This window comes from Bos indicus, chromosome 26, assembly GCF_029378745.1.
Source record: "Bos indicus isolate NIAB-ARS_2022 breed Sahiwal x Tharparkar chromosome 26, NIAB-ARS_B.indTharparkar_mat_pri_1.0, whole genome shotgun sequence".
NCBI classification, from domain to species: Eukaryota; Metazoa; Chordata; class Mammalia; order Artiodactyla; family Bovidae; genus Bos; species Bos indicus.
The window spans coordinates 21,283,064-21,298,076 of record NC_091785.1 but is presented as its reverse complement, the minus strand read 5'-3'; the positions used below and the strand labels follow the sequence as shown (position 1 = coordinate 21,298,076).

General features: G+C 46.7%; 1 protein-coding gene across 12 annotated transcripts in view; it reads left to right on the top strand.

The window, feature by feature from the left end:
- The window catches only part of SEC31B (SEC31 homolog B, COPII coat complex component), a 60,251-nt gene that overhangs the window by 19,722 nt on the left and 25,516 nt on the right, over positions 1-15,013 (top strand). For 4 of the 12 annotated variants that reach the window (XM_019952954.2, XM_019952955.2, XM_019952953.2 and 1 more), the window contains 13 exons: positions 49-148; positions 645-823; positions 1,089-1,215; positions 1,574-1,719; positions 2,402-2,575; positions 3,056-3,217; positions 7,808-7,985; positions 8,627-8,935; positions 9,163-9,221; positions 9,523-9,624; positions 9,960-10,076; positions 10,539-10,610; positions 10,846-11,977. In XM_019952954.2, the coding sequence (XP_019808513.2) occupies positions 49-148; positions 645-823; positions 1,089-1,215; positions 1,574-1,719; positions 2,402-2,575; positions 3,056-3,217; positions 7,808-7,985; positions 8,627-8,935; positions 9,163-9,221; positions 9,523-9,624; positions 9,960-10,076; positions 10,539-10,610; positions 10,846-11,025 (1,905 nt within the window). In that variant the 3' untranslated portion in view covers positions 11,026-11,977. Of the gene's footprint in view, positions 1-48; positions 149-644; positions 824-1,088; positions 1,216-1,573; positions 1,720-2,401; positions 2,576-3,055; positions 3,218-7,807; positions 7,986-8,626; positions 8,936-9,162; positions 9,222-9,522; positions 9,625-9,959; positions 10,077-10,538; positions 10,611-10,845; positions 11,978-13,047; positions 13,554-15,013 lie in introns of those variants that run through there. The other 8 variants (XM_019952956.2, XM_070780656.1, XM_019952958.2 and 5 more) reach the window with 8 other exon arrangements.

Here is a 15,013-nt window from a genome sequence, read left to right as displayed (position 1 = left end):
CTTCTAGGCTCATTTCCCAAGTAGCCACTTTTGTCCTTCTTTGTACAGACCTCCAAACATACCACCTGGGAAGCCTCGGTCTCCTCAGACTTCTTTGATGAGCTGATCCCTCAAAACATGACTCTGTGGGAGATCCCCATCACAGAAGGTACCCTGACCCTGAGGGAGAGGAACCCTCTGTGTGGGGATAGGTGGGCTCAGAATTCTCGAGACCTGGACACTGCCTTCTTGTCCCCGGCTTCCTGCTTCCCTTCATGATCGCAAATGCTGGGTGGTCCTGTACCAGTCAGAGCTCTCTCTGGCTAAAGATTTTCATGGATGGATCCTTCATATGGAAGGCCTTCTACCAAGGTATTCTTCATCCTTCTGTCTTCCTGCTTAAAGAACTGTGACCCTCTTCTTGTTGAGCAAACACACGGCACACCTGTGATGCTGCCATGAGTCCCTCCCTTGTCTTGGGTTCTGTCCTTAGAGATTTACCACTGGACCTGGGCACCCCTGGACACCTCCCTGCATTTTGTTGTGAAGGAATGAATCTTGGGAGTTTGGGGTGAGGGAGACTCAGGGAGGCAGGGTATAGGAGGTGGGGACAGAAAGTACCGGTCTGAGGGCAGGCTGATGCAGAGGGGATGCTCTGCCTGCAGACACGGAGGGACTCCTGAGCCGGGCTCTCCTGCTTGGAGAACTGGGCCCTGCCGTAGAGCTGTGTCTGAAGGAAGAGCGCTTTGCTGATGCCATCATCCTGGCCCAGGCTGGAGGCTCAGATCTGCTGAAGCAAGCACAGGAGCGCTACTTGGCCAAGAAGAAAACCGGAATCGCCCCGGTAACTGCCCACCATGCAGAGAGGAGGAGGAGGGGATTATTTGGACTTTGTCAAGTGGCTGTCCGCACTACGGGACTGGCATTTATAGGATCTGCCTCTCTCTCCTCCTACTTCAACCACCCTTACCTTACCCCGAGCCCCTAGTCAGTGGTCAAATAGGAAGGCTACTTAGGAGAGGCTTGTCTCAGCACATCCCTGTGTATGACTCCTGCTGCCTATGCTGCATGAGCAGCTGATGGCCTCCTTCCCTCACTGCCCATTACAGCTGCTAGCCTGCATTATACAGAAGAATTGGAAAGACATGGTGCATGCCTGTAGCCTGAAGAACTGGAGAGAGGCTCTGGCCTTGCTGCTGACATACTCAGAGCCAGAGAAATTCCCCGAGCTCTGTGGTAGGTGGCCCTTGGCTCCAAGGTGGAGTGGTGTGACTCTAGCATGGAGTCAGTGGACACACTGAGGGAGGAGACAGGCACAGCCTGAACTCTGGGAAGCCAAGCCATGTTGTCAGGGACTAGAGTGCATCTCTACTTTCTGTGGAAGGCATTAATTGTCCTCTTTTAATTTTTCTTGTCAAATCTCAGTGCAAGAGCTTTGCCCTTCACTGCAGAGCAGGATTAGCCTTGGTGTTGTCTTAAAGCCACTGTGGCTACTTGTCCCATAGCTCATGGTCCCCCACCTATTTTCAAACAGGAGAAGGAGGAGAAGCACAGGGAAGCTGTGCCATTTTAAGAACCTTCTATCTCTCTGCAGACAGGCTGGGAACTCGTATGGAGCAGGAGAGTGGCTGGGCACTCACCTCTGAAGCCAGACTCTGTTATGTGTGCTCAGGGAGTGTGGAGCGGCTGGTGGAGTGCTGGGCAAAATGCCAGCCGGCTTCATCCCCCATGGCTTTACAGGTACCCCTTCACTTCAGGGCCCTGGTCCCTCCATACCAGGCCTTCAGGAGAGGCTAGCAGTGGAGGTTGCAGGGACATCAGAGGCGGGTCTTCTAGGTATCCAGGATAGAATCAGGAGTTTTAGAGAAGAGGGAAGGGCCCTCAAAGTCTGGGACCTTTTCCATGGATAAGCTGTCATCTTCCCTCCTTCTCAGTCAAGGGAGATTGAGTAGCAGCTGCTTGGATATTAACTTCGTAATTTTTTTCTCACTTCAGGTTTGGGTATATAAGTTTACTCTATATTTGAATAATACTGAGTTTGGGCCTTTTATTAGCGTCTATGAAAAGTCCTATGAATCTAAGTTGTACCAGATACTCTGTGGGTGCCCAGAGAAGATGGTGATCACAGTCACGGGGAGACAAAGTCACACATGAAATAAAAGGATAACAGAATCTGAAATTGAGATGTATTAGCATAAAAGATAAAGAATCCAAAATGAAGAGGCAGAAATGTACAAGAGTGTAAGACCCAAACAGCTTGGGAAGTGAAGCCAAGTGGCCCTTCTCTGGCTGTTATGTCTCTTACATATCATGTATCATCACCTGGTATCCGTAGCAGGGAAGTCCTTGGTTGAGCTGCCTGAGCTAAGAGAGCAGGGTGTGAGTTGATGAGGACTGACTGCCCTTTTCTTTGTCCCTCCAGGACCTGATGGAGAAAGTGATGGTTCTTAACAGGAGCTTGGAGCTACTGCGGGGTCCTGATGGGGTGAGCCCAGGCCCTGCCACAACCTACAGAATCACTCAGTATGCCAACCTCCTGGCAGCCCAGGGCAGCCTGGCCACTGCCATGAGCTACCTACCCAGTGACTGTGCTCAGGTAAGTGGGAGCATGTGGAGAGAGCAAACCATTTCTTTCAGTCATCTTAACACTAGCTGAGCACTTCTGTGTTATGGGCACTATGCTAAATGCTAAAGCTCCCAGGATAAATAAGACCTAGTCCTTCAGGAAGTTGACAGTCTCTTGGAGGAAAACCAGATGTCAATAATTTATGCTGCCATAACAGAAGCTTATACTAAGCGTTGTGGGACTTCACAGGCAAGGGGCTGGCTTTGTTTGGAGAAGCTGAAGAAGGCTTCTCAGTGGTTTAAAACAGCTGAGTTGGACCTTCAAAGAGAAATAACTAGTAAAGCAGATGTAAGTTTGGCAGGGGTTAGAGATCTTTTGAGTTCTCTGAGATGGCAAAATGTGGAGGGTCAGCTGAGGTTTGAAAGCTATGTGGGGCTAGGCTTATAAGAGAGGATGTGTGCTTGTTTTAATTTTACTTAACACAGTCTTTCATTATTGTAACTTTTATAGCTACCAGTTCAGCAGCTGAGAGATCGACTTTTTCATGCCCAGGGTTCTGGTGTCTTGGGCCAACAGTCTCCCCCTTTCCCTTTTCCCCGGGTTGTCGTGGGAGCTACCCCCTACTCTCAAGAGACATCCTCTCCCAGACTGAAATTCCAGTCTTCTCACCAGGTAAGACCCTGCTTATTCAGTCATTCAAAAATACCTATTAAGTGTCTACCAAGTACCAGGCATGATTGCAATATATTAATTAAAAAAATGATGAAAATTCCTATCTTCATAAAGTATCAGTTCAATTCAGTTCAGTTGCTCAGTCGTGTCCGATTCTTTGCGATCCCATGAATTGCAGCATGCCAGGCCTCCCTGTCCATCACCAACTCCCGGAGTTCACTCAAACTCAGGTCCATCGAGTCGGTGATGCCAACCAGGCCATCTCATCCTCTGTCGTCCCCTTCTCCTCCTGCCCCCAATCCCTCCCAGCATCAGAGTCTTTTCCAGTGAGTCAACTCTTCGCATGAGGTGGCCAAAGTACTGGAGTTTCAGCTTTAGCATCATTCCTTCCAAAGAACACCCAGGGCTGATCTCCTTCAGAATGGACTGGTTGGATCTCCTTGCAGTCCAAGGGACTCTTTCAAGAGTCTTCTCCAGCACCACAGTTCAAAAGCATCAATTCTTCAGCACTCAGCTTTCTTCGCAGTCCAGCTCTCACATCCATACATGACTACTGGAAAAACCATAGCCTTGACTTGACAGACCTTTGTTGGCAAAGTAATGTCTCTGCTTTTGAATATGCTATCTAGGTTGGTCATAACTTTCCTTCCAAGGAGTAAGCGTCTTTTAATTTCATGGCTGCAGTCACCATCTGCTGTGATTTTGGAGCCCAAAAAAATGAAGTCTGACACTGTTACCACTGTTTCCCCGTCTATTTCCCATGAAGTAATGGGACCAGATGCCATGATCTTAGTTTTCTGAATGTTGAGCTTTAAGCCAACTTTTTCACTCTCCTCTTTCACTTTCATCAAGAGGCTTTTTCGTTCTTCTTCACTTTCTGCCATAAGGGTGGTGTCATCTGCATATCTGAGGTTATTGATATTTCTCCCGGCAATCTTGATTCCAGCTTGTGCTTCTTCCAGCCCAGTGTTTCTCATGATGTACTCTGCATATAAGTTAAATAAGCAGGATGACAATATACAGCCTTGACGTACTCCTTTTCTTGTTTGGAACCAGTCTGTTGTTCTATGTCCAGTTCTAACTGTTGCTTCCTGACCTGCATATAGGTTTCTCAAGAGGCAGGTCAGGTGGTCTGATATGCCCATCTCTTGAAGAATTTTCCACAGTCTATTGTGATCCACACAGTCAGCGGCTTTGGCATAGTCAATAAAGCAGAAATAGATATTTTTCTGGAACTCTCTTGCTTTTTTGATGATTCAGCGGATGTTGGCAATTTGATCTCTGGTTCCTCTGCCTTTTCTAAAACCAGCTTGAACATCTGGAAGTTCACGGTTCACGTATTGCTGAAGCCTGGCTTGGAGAATTTTGAGCATTACTTTACTAGCGTGTGAGATGAGTGCAATTGTGTGGTAGATTGAGCATTCTTTGGCATTGCCTTTCTTTGGGATTGAAATGAAAACTGACCTTTTCCAGTCCTGTGGCCACTGCTGAGTTTTCCAAATTTGCTGGCATATTGAGTACAGCACTTTCACAGCATCGTCTTTCAGGATTTGAAATAGCTCAACTGGAATTCCATCACCTCCAGTAGCTTTGTTTGTAGTGATGCTTTATAAGGCCCACTTGACTTCACATTCCAGGATGTCTGGCTCTAGGTGAGTGATCACACCATCGTGATTATCTTGGTCATGAAGATCTTTTTTGTACAGTTCTTTTGTGTATTCTTGCCTGTATTCTTACAGTTCTTCTTGTATTCTTAATATTCTGGCAAGAATATTAAGATATTCTTAATATCTTCTGCTTCTGTTAGGTCCATACCATTTCTGTCCTTTATCAAGCCCATCTCTGCATGAAATGTTCCCTTGGTATCTAATTTTCTTGAAGAGATCTCTAGTCTTTCCCATTCTGTTGTTTTCCTCTATTTCTTTGCATTGATCGCTGAGGAAGGCTTACTTATCTCTTCTTGCTATTCTTTGGAACTCTGCATTCAGATGCTTATATCTTTCCTTTTCTCCTTTGCTTTTCGCTTCTCTTCTTTTCACAGTTATTTGTAAGGCCTCCTCAGACAGTCATTTTGCTTTTTTGCATTTCTTTTCCATGGGGATGGTCTTGATCCCTGTCTCCTGTACAATGTCACGAACCTCAGTCATAAAGCATAGATTCAGTTATTTTTAAATAGCTGTTTATTGAACAACGGCTAGGCACTTAGAACAGAAAAGTATACAAACCATGATCCTTGCCCTTAATTTGCTCATAGTCTAGTAAAAAGATAGATGTGTAAAAATTAACTACAGTAAAATTCATAAATGCCCTGATTGGGATATGATAAAAGAGCCCTGAGATCACACGGAAAGCAATTTACTGATATTTGATCTGAGTCTTGAAGATTAAAAGTTATTTAAGCAAAGGAGGAGGGAAGAAAGATTATTTCAGGCAGAGGGAATGGCATCTGCCAAGGCAGTAAAGGGAAAATAAGCAAAGCCTGTTTGAGGAATGACTAACATTTTAATGACTTTACAAAGCAGGTGTTGTGGCAGTGGAATGAGTTAGTTGAGGCTGGGGTAACAGTATGTATAGTTAGATCAAGAGAGACCTGGTATTTCTGTGTTCAAGAGTTTAGAGTCGACCCTGAAGGCGTTCTGGAGCTATTGAGTGGTCTTGTGCAGAGGAAGGATTAGCTATGTGTCTAGAAAGGGCAAAGCTAGAGACCGTTAGGAACATAGCAGGAGATGATGAAGAAATGAAGTGATCTAAAACTAGAAAGTGAGGTTGGATTTGAGATATTTAGTAGGTAGAATTGATGGAAACTGATGATGGTGTAGAGGACAGTACCCAGATGGATAGGATGCTGTTAATTTGTGAGACCAGGAGCCTACCAGAGGGAGCAAAATCCAGGGAGATTGTAGATAAAGGTATTAGGCAGGAAAATTCTGATGATTTATCCTGTCCCATCTGTTAATTTCCACCCTCATTTTTGTCCCTCCCTCTGCTCCACCTCTTTCTATTATCCTACTTGCTCATTTTCTCTCCCTCCCTCCCCAACCTTCCTCTCTCTTTTCTACTTTGAAATAATTATAGATTCACAAGAAGGCACAATGAAATGTACTGGGAAGTCTCATGCATACCAGACCCACCACATCCCATGTCAGTATCTCAGATGACCACAATACAATAGCAAGACCAGGAAATTGACAGTATTATCCACAGATTTCACTGGTTTTACATGTCCTCATATGTGTCTGTGTGTGTATAACTATGTAAGAATTTTTTTTTTCATCTTTTTAATAGTCCTTCACAGAGCAACAAAAAAAATTAATTTTATAAGGTCCAATTTGTAAAGTTTTCCTTCTGTGGTTCATGCTTTTCATGTTAAGTCAAAGAACTGTTAGCCTAGTACAAGGTCCCCTAAATTTCCTACTGTTTTTTTCTAGAAGTAGTTTTAAGTCCATGTTCCACTTTGGATTAATTTTTGTGTAAGTGTGAAATTTGAGTCAAGGTTTATTTTTTTGCCAGTGGATATCCAGAATCATTTATTAAAAAGGCTGTCCCTCTTCCTTTTTTCCCAGATTACATGCCTTTAATTTCTCTTGCCTTTTTGTAGTATTAAAATGAGAATGGTGAGTGTGAACACCTTAACCTTGTTTCCAGTCTTAGAGGGAGAACATTCAGTCTTCCAGAACCAAGAATAATGGTAGCTCTAGGTTTTTGTAGATGCTCTTTGTGAAGCTAAGGAAATTCCTTCTTTTCCTGGTGTGCTGAGTCATGAATCAGTGCTGAATTTTGTCAGATGTTTTTTCTGCATCATTTTGTATGATCAAATGATTTTTCTTCTGATATGGTGGATTGCGTTGATTGATTTTTAAATACATCATGATACACGTCCCATGACCAGGAATAAATCCTATTTGGTTGTGGTATATTATTTTTATATACATTGCTGGATTTGACTTACTAAAATTTTGCTGAGGATTTTTGTGCCTAAGATTTTTGTGCCTAAGTTTATGAGAAATATTGATCTGTAGTTTTATTTTGTGGTGTTGGTATCAGGGTAGTACTGACCTCATAAAGTAAATTAGGAAATGGTCCTTCTATATTCTAGAAGAGATTATGGAACCTTCGTGTCAATTGTTTGAGTGTTTGGTAAAATTTCTCCAGTGAAACTATCTAGGTCTACCTAGAAACTTTTGGGGGAAGGGGGTGGGAGGAGGTTTTTAATTACAAGTTTAATTCCTTGAATAGTTATAGAACATTCAGGTTTTTGGTTTAATTTTGGCAGAGTTTTGGTAGTTTGTGGTTCTTGAGGAATTGGTCCATTTTTCTAAGTTGTCAAATTATTTGTAAAGTTATTTGTAACATTCCTTATCATCTCTTTCATGGATTCAGGGTCTGTTGGAGTATTCTCTGCTTCATCCTCTATCTTGATGAATTGTGTCTTCTCTATCTTTGTCAGTCTTTATAAAGATTTATCCATTTTGTTGATTTTTAAAAAAAAATTAGCCTTTGGTTTCATTTTCCCTGTTGTTTTTCCATTTTCAGTTACTTAGTACTTTCTTTTCCCTTCCAAGATGCTGATCCTTTTTTCTCTTCCTGCAGGTTCCAATTCTACCTCCAAGGCCAAGGATTTTTACACCTCAGTCATCACTAATGATGCCCTTGACACCTTCCCATCCTAGCCCTTATCAGGGCTCCAGAATGCAGAATACAAGTGACTACAGGCCATCTGGGGTCCAGGAAGCACAGCCTTTGCCTCTGGGCCCTGGGGTAAGGCCTGGTGAGTGACCAACTGAGTGGAGATCTGGCTAGACAGAGTGCAGAGAAAAATAGCTGGCATGGCTAGCATGGATTTGGGAAGTAATATGTCCATATAGTGGAAAATCCCATGGATGGAGGAGCCTGGTGGACTATAGTCCATGGGGTCGCTAAGAGTCAGACACGACTGAGCGACTTCACTTTCACTTTTCACTTTCATGCATTGGAGAAGGAAATGGCAACCCACTCCAGTGTTCTTGCCTGGAGAATCCCACGGAGAGGGGAGCCTGGTAGGCTGCTGTCTATGGGGTCACACAGGGTCGGACACGACTAAAGCGACTTAGCAGCAGCAACAGCAGCATGTCCATATAGTGGGAGGAGCTTGGAGTCTGAATTCTTAATACTGTCAGTACTTGGCTTTGTACTTTGGGCATTATACCTAGCCACTTTGTTTCTTTTGAAAATTGAGAGTGATTGTTATATTGTTCATTTCAACCCCACAGGATTGTTTTGAGGGTCAAATAAGGAATATAGTTAAAAATAGTTTGTAAATGGTAGATTTCCATACACTTATATTATTAATTATTATTACAGTTTCTTTTTTTTAATTCCTCCATGATTCCTCTCTGATGTGGTCTGAATCTCCTCTCTGTCCCATTTCAGCTTTATCTCAGCCTCAGCTGTTAGGAGGGCAAAGGGCACAAGCTCCTAACCCCGTGGGATTCCCTGGAACATGGCCTCTCCTGGCTCCACCCATGGCACCCCCAAACATTATGCAGCCTGGCTCTGTCCCCCTGCCTAGGGCTCCTCCAGTGCACCCTCTGTTTCCTGTGAGAGCACCAGGCTTCAGCCCTATGAGCTCCCAGCCACCAGCCCCTCCTGTCAGCTTCCCTGCGGCCCACCCTCCAGGAGGGCCAGGTACTCCATGCGCTGGTGTCCTCCCGACCACTGGCATCTTGATTCCTCACCCAGGTCAGTCTTCTCCCATGGCCTCCCTCTCCTCCCCTCCCCACTACCACCTTGGGAGTCTCTTTCCTCAAGCCAGTGAACTAGGATTAGGAATGTCAACTGAGAGTGTGGCTGGTCTGCAGAGGGTGTGTGTGGAAGACTCCAACTAAAACAATTTTACTGATCTTCAGACCAAAAATTTCAGTGTTTCTGGTCATGCCCCTAAATACCCCTGTGTTTATACTATGCAGGACCTCAGGATTCCTTGAAAAATGCTCCAGTGCCCAAGGGAAACCTCCAGAGGAAAAAGGTGAATACATCTCTCCCCACTCAACCCTCATACATTCACCAATGAGCCACGCTCTAGTTCCTTACAGAAGCAGCCTGGTCCTTCCCATGCTCAGACGGGCACTCTGTCCCCTCTCTCTCCCCACTTACTCTTCTCCCCTCAGCCACCTCCTCTTCCTTCTTATTCACCATCTCCTGACTTCTAGGTTCCCCACTCACAGTTCTGTGCCCTTGTTCATTCATAGTTTCTGCCACTCCCTCAAAGCAGGGTGGAAGGGGTCTTTCAGCTTAGACTCATGTGCCTTTCTTTTCTCTCTCTTTAGTTGCCAGAGACATTTATGCCCCCAGCACCAATTACTGCTCCAGTTATGTGCCTCACCCCTGAGCCTCGAGGGGTCCTTTCCTCACAACCTGCTGTCCCCAGTGTGAGTCATGCTCCCCCCGGAGCCCCACGAGAACTCAGCCGGCAGATGACAGGAATGATGTTTTCCTTCCCCTCGGAAACCTTCTTTTCTTGGGTGTAGAAAAGGAGGGAGCATGAAGGATGGCTTCATTCCTCAAGTTGGAGGCAGACTCTGGGCTGAAAGAGATGGGATGGGGGGCGGATACCAAGTGTCCCTACTACAGAGAAGGGGGATGGCCCTCCCCATCTCTGCTCCAGTGGGAGCAGCATGACCCCAAGTCACAGAGGACTAGTCCTGAGGGGAGCCATAAGCAGGACAGCTTGCCTATCTCTCCTGTCTCCCTGCTCCCTCCTCAGCAATGTCAGCAGCCACTGGACAAGATCAACAGGAAGGAGCTTCCCCCTGAACACCAGTCTTTGAAGATCAGCTTTGAGGCACTTCTGCAGCGCTGCTCCCTATCTGCCACTGATTTAGTGAGTCTAAACTTTCCGCATGATGCTCCCTTCCGACCCCAGCTGGTCCCAGGATCCCTTAACTGTAAGACCAGCTCCTTGTGTGAATCTTCTTACCGTCTCTGGACATGCTGTCTGTAGCTTATACTTATTTGATATTGTCGGTGTGGAGTTGGGGAAGACTTGTCTGGTCTGGAGTTTAGCTCCTTGATAGCAGGACCCAACAGCACTGAGACTTAGCTCTTGGAAAGGCAGCAGGGAGTACTAGAAGGAGGGTGAGATCAGTAGTGAGGAGACCTGCCATTCATTCTTTGCTGAGTCAGCTAGAGCAAGTCACTTACCCTCTTCAGGCCTCCATTTGTCCTCTGTCAAATGAAAGAAAGAGCATTGAGTCATTCTAGCTCTAAGGTACCATGATTCTTTACAGTCCTGTGTAGTATTAGGCTTAGGGGCTGGAATTAGAATCCATTTCCCTCCCTGCAGAAGACAAAACGGAAGCTAGATGAAGCTGCGCAACGTCTAGAATGTCTGTATGACAAGCTCTGCGAGGGGACAGTAAGTACACTCAGTGGTTCTCATCTGCCTCCTGCTTTTCCACCCTCACCCCTGGCCAAAGGGCACGCAGTGTCCCTTCCCATAAGCCTCACTGACCCTGGGTTCCCTACAGAATATAGACATGTTGCCTGGACTGGGCTCCAGAACTCCAGAAGGGAGTCATCGCTTCTCCCTTCCATGCCTCCAGGGTAGGGGTGGAGTTGGGCTTACTAACTCTGGGCCAATCCTTCCACAGCTCTCGCCTCCTGTGCTGGCCGGGCTCCATGAGATTGCCCGATGTGTGGACGCAGGAAGCCCTGAGCAGGGCCTTGCGATGCATGCCCAGGTGGTGGGCTGCAGCAGCTTCAGTGAGGTCTCCAGCTTCATGCCTGTCCTGAAGTCTGTCCTCACCATTGCTCATAAGCTGCGCGTCTAAACCAGGCAGTTCCGCCTGCCAGGAGACCACTTTTATTGTTACTTAATTCCTTCCTGCAGGAAGGGAATTTTGGAACAGATTGTTTGTTTTTCCCAGCCTTCCTCCCTTGCTGCCAGGTATATGATGCTGTAGACTTGGCTCCGAACCAGCAGAGTGCCTGCTCTCTACCCCTTTATGCCTGGCCCTCTGGGATCTGCCCAGAGCTCGGTCAGCCTGTTCTCCTTCACTTTCCCTAAAACTATCCTCCAACAGGGGCTGGCACAGTGTGCCTTCTCCCCCAGGGGTATTCTGTCCAGGTGGTTTCTGAGAGGGTGAGCAGGATCACTTTTTCAAGTCTACCTCTGCCGAACCCATCATGTGGGTCTTTTGTCTTTCCCCTTCTGTGGGTTATGAGCCTGACTTTACCTTCTCCTTGCCTCTGACTTCATGTTTCCATACTTCTCTGAGCCCCAGAGACTGGGGTAGAGTTGACTGCTACTCAGCCTTTCAACAAATCCTAGACATGAGTGATGGGTGCTGAGCAGAACCAAGAGAAAGAAATCAGGCCCTTTTAAGAAGGGACTTCTCTGCCAGCATTGTTAAGGGTGAACTAGGTGAGGTGGAGGGTGGAAGGGGGTGCACTGCCTTTTGCTGAGAGTTGTCTTAAGCTATGGGATAGGAGCAGAGGGACCACTGCCCATTGGGAGCAGCCCCTGACTCAGCCTGCCTGAGTCCTGGCCCAGGCAAGATATAGACCCATTCATTCTTTGGTTAGAAGCCTGGTTCTGAATAGGAGCCATATTAATGAAAGACTCTTCTGGCACTCTTCTTCAAGACTTGGAGGCCCTTCTTCCCCACCCCCACACATCTCAGGGCTGCCTTCTCTCTCTGGCTGCACTTTCATGGTTGGACTCTGCACTGAAGCCCTGATGTACTTTATGTGCAATAAAGCTGCTTTAGTTTGGTTTCCTCAGTCATCTCCCAATTTTTATCTTCTCTGGGTCCTAGTTTGCTCTTATCTGTCTTCCCAGTCCTTTGTTCTGGCTCCCTGTACCTCAGTAAGGCAAGGGAGAGGCTTGGGGACAGATAGGAAGTCAGGAGAGTTGAAGAAAGGAGGTGGCACTGAATTAAGCGCTCTCCTTGCAGCATTTATGGCCACTCGGAGAGGTGTGTGTGTGTGTGTGGTGTGTGTGCGCATGTGTCTCCATCCATGCCTAACATTCAGCTCCAGGGTTTTCCCCACATCACTTCGTGTGTGTGTCTCCATCTGTGCCTGACATTCAGTTCCAGGGTTTTCCCCACACCACTGTGTGTGTGTGTATGTGTGTGTGTGTATGTGTGTGTGTGTCTCCATCCGTGCCTGACATTCAGCTCCAGGGTTTTCCCCACACCACTTCAGGGCTGAGCTCAGCTACACAAAGGGACCGGGTGTGAAGCCAGGGGTACGATCTCTAATCCTGTTGTAGATCGCATCATGTCTGCGGGCTAGATGTGTGTGTTTGGGAGGAAGGGATTGTTAGGCAGTATTTGTTTGTAAAGCCACTTGCTCTTCAGATAATACTTGCACTAACTTCTATCGATGAAGCAGTGTGAGCCCCAGCAAAGTCCTTTCCCAAAGTGTCTTTGAAGCCAAGAGCCCATTGAAGGGAAGAAAGGCCGGGAGAGGGGATTAGTTTGTTCAGCAGCTGTGAATTTCAGTGGGAGGTTGATGAACTCCGAAGTCTTTGTTTAAATTAAAGGGGGGGAGAAAAAAGCCGCTGCTGGAGCGAGAGCCCCACTTGGGGCCCTGAACTAACACAAGGAGAAGTCTGAGCTGCGGGGAGCTGTGTACTGACTGCGAAGACTTTTCCCAAACACTTTCGGAAAGGTGTTGTGAGAAGGGAAGGGGGCGGAGTGGGGGATTAGCATGTGAAATGAAGTTTTCATTGACTCCGGTGGGGGTAGAAGGCTATTTTAATGGCATTTTGTTCTCTTATTTTCTCTTCTTGAGCTCTTTAGAGATATTGTTTTGCTAAGGCGGGCTTTCTTCCCCCTTCTTTCCAGTCTGCAGATTGCCTCTATGGGAGCCAACATAAATATTTCTCCTCCAGGAATGCGGGTTAATTAAAAGGAAATGAATGAGTGGAAGCATCCAATCCAGACCCACAATAGGCGAGTGCCCTGGCCTGCCCTTCCCTCCCACCACCCCCAGCACCGCCAGCACCAAGCACGACCCTGTCTATGTCTTTGCCCTAACCTGCTGCTAAGGCCAGTTGAGGCTGAGATTCTTTTCAAGGAAAGAAAGCCCTGCCTGTGTGTAGGCTCACAGGCCAGGGACAGGAAGGAGACAGTGTTTTGTCCCCTCCACCCAGCATCCTTGTCACTTCTCAGGACCTCCCTCCGCTTCTGTCCCCTGGCTGAGACAGATGGACTCCTAAGGAGCACACAAGAGGAGGGGAGGGGCCTGGGTTCCAGAACTCACCCCATGGTACCTTACAAGTTGGTGGAACAAGCCAGACATCTTTCTCAGCATCAGTTTAAATCTATAAAACAAAATATTTTTCACTCGCTGACCTTGAAGTTGTCTTCCCAAGCAGCCAGTCTGGTTGTCCACATTTATAAAGGGGAACACAGTACTGGCGATTGATTATAAGAGAGAACTTAAACTCCATGAATGCAGGAGGTCAGTATGTTGTTCACCACTGTATTTCTACTGTGGTGTTTGTTGAATGAATAAATGAATCCGTGGATAATGTAAGGGGCAGGGGGAAAGCCATCCAGATCTAAGGTAGCTCAGTATTGTTTTCTTTATAGACACAAATGAATGTGATGTCAATCATAGCCATTTGGGAATGTAAAACAATAACCTGTGAAAGAACTTTCTGGCAGCATGACATGTTTCAAATACCGACCTGGAGTTGTCACACATGAAGCACAATAGTTCTCCTACTAGTATGCTGAGAGACCTCCTGGGGAATGTCACTTTCCTTTATAAGGTTTTACTTTTATATTTTCTATACTGTCAAGCAATTCTGCCAAGTGGGACAGCCAAGTTAGTGCATGCTGCTGCTTGATTAGGGACAAAGGGCTAGTTGGGAGATCCAGGAGGCCCAGATCAAAGCTGAGGAAAGGCGCAAAAGGCCTTTGCTGATAGAACTGGAAGTGAAGCACTCCAACACCCTGAAGGGCAGCATGTGCCCTGTAAGGGGGGAAGGTGAGCCTCTCTCCTCAGTAGGTGTTCGTGGGACCAGAAGACGTGTAGGGTGAGGCCAGGGGTTTGAGGTCTGCCCTTGCTGTTGTCTCAGTTTGGAGCATGGGAGCCATTCTGCGCTCACTGATCTGGAGCTACTCTTCCTCGGTGCTCTCCTCTACAAGAGATGAGATGAAGTCTTCTAGCATTTGGCCCATTCTGCTCCAGAGGGTTGCCTGGCACCCAGATCCAGGACCAGCCTAGGGGAGGGAGATGACTGGGAGGCTCCTTGGGCTGTAGAGGGTCTGTCAGGAGTTAGTTCTCCCCTTCCCGAGCCCCATTCCATCAGCAAGTCCCTGCTGTACTGCTTCCTTCTGAGAAGAGAATGAGAAGCACCACAAGTAGCAGGGTCTTAGCCACTGAGTGACTGTATCCGTGGAAGATTTATGGGCATGATTTCCTAATACTTGGCAGATGAACCTCAGTCAGGCCAGGATAACTACTTAGGCCATCATGGAAGTGAGGCCCACAGGAGAATAGTATCCAGACAAGGTGGGAGGGAGGAGAGGGCGTAGAGGTTACATCTTCCATGTACCCTTCCCCATAGCCCCAAGAATAAGTTCAATACCTGGAAAAAGAAAAACAGATGTCACAGTGACTGCAATAAATTAAGGTTCAAGGTACTGAACTTCCTATTAACAGTTTCATTGCAGAAAGTTTATATATTGAAGGAAAGTATCCAATTTCTGAATCCTGCCTATTTGAGAATCAGGTTGGTGAAAAGGAGAGATCCCAGCTTCTCATTCCTCATGACCTGTCTTCAGAGGTGCAAACCAGGGT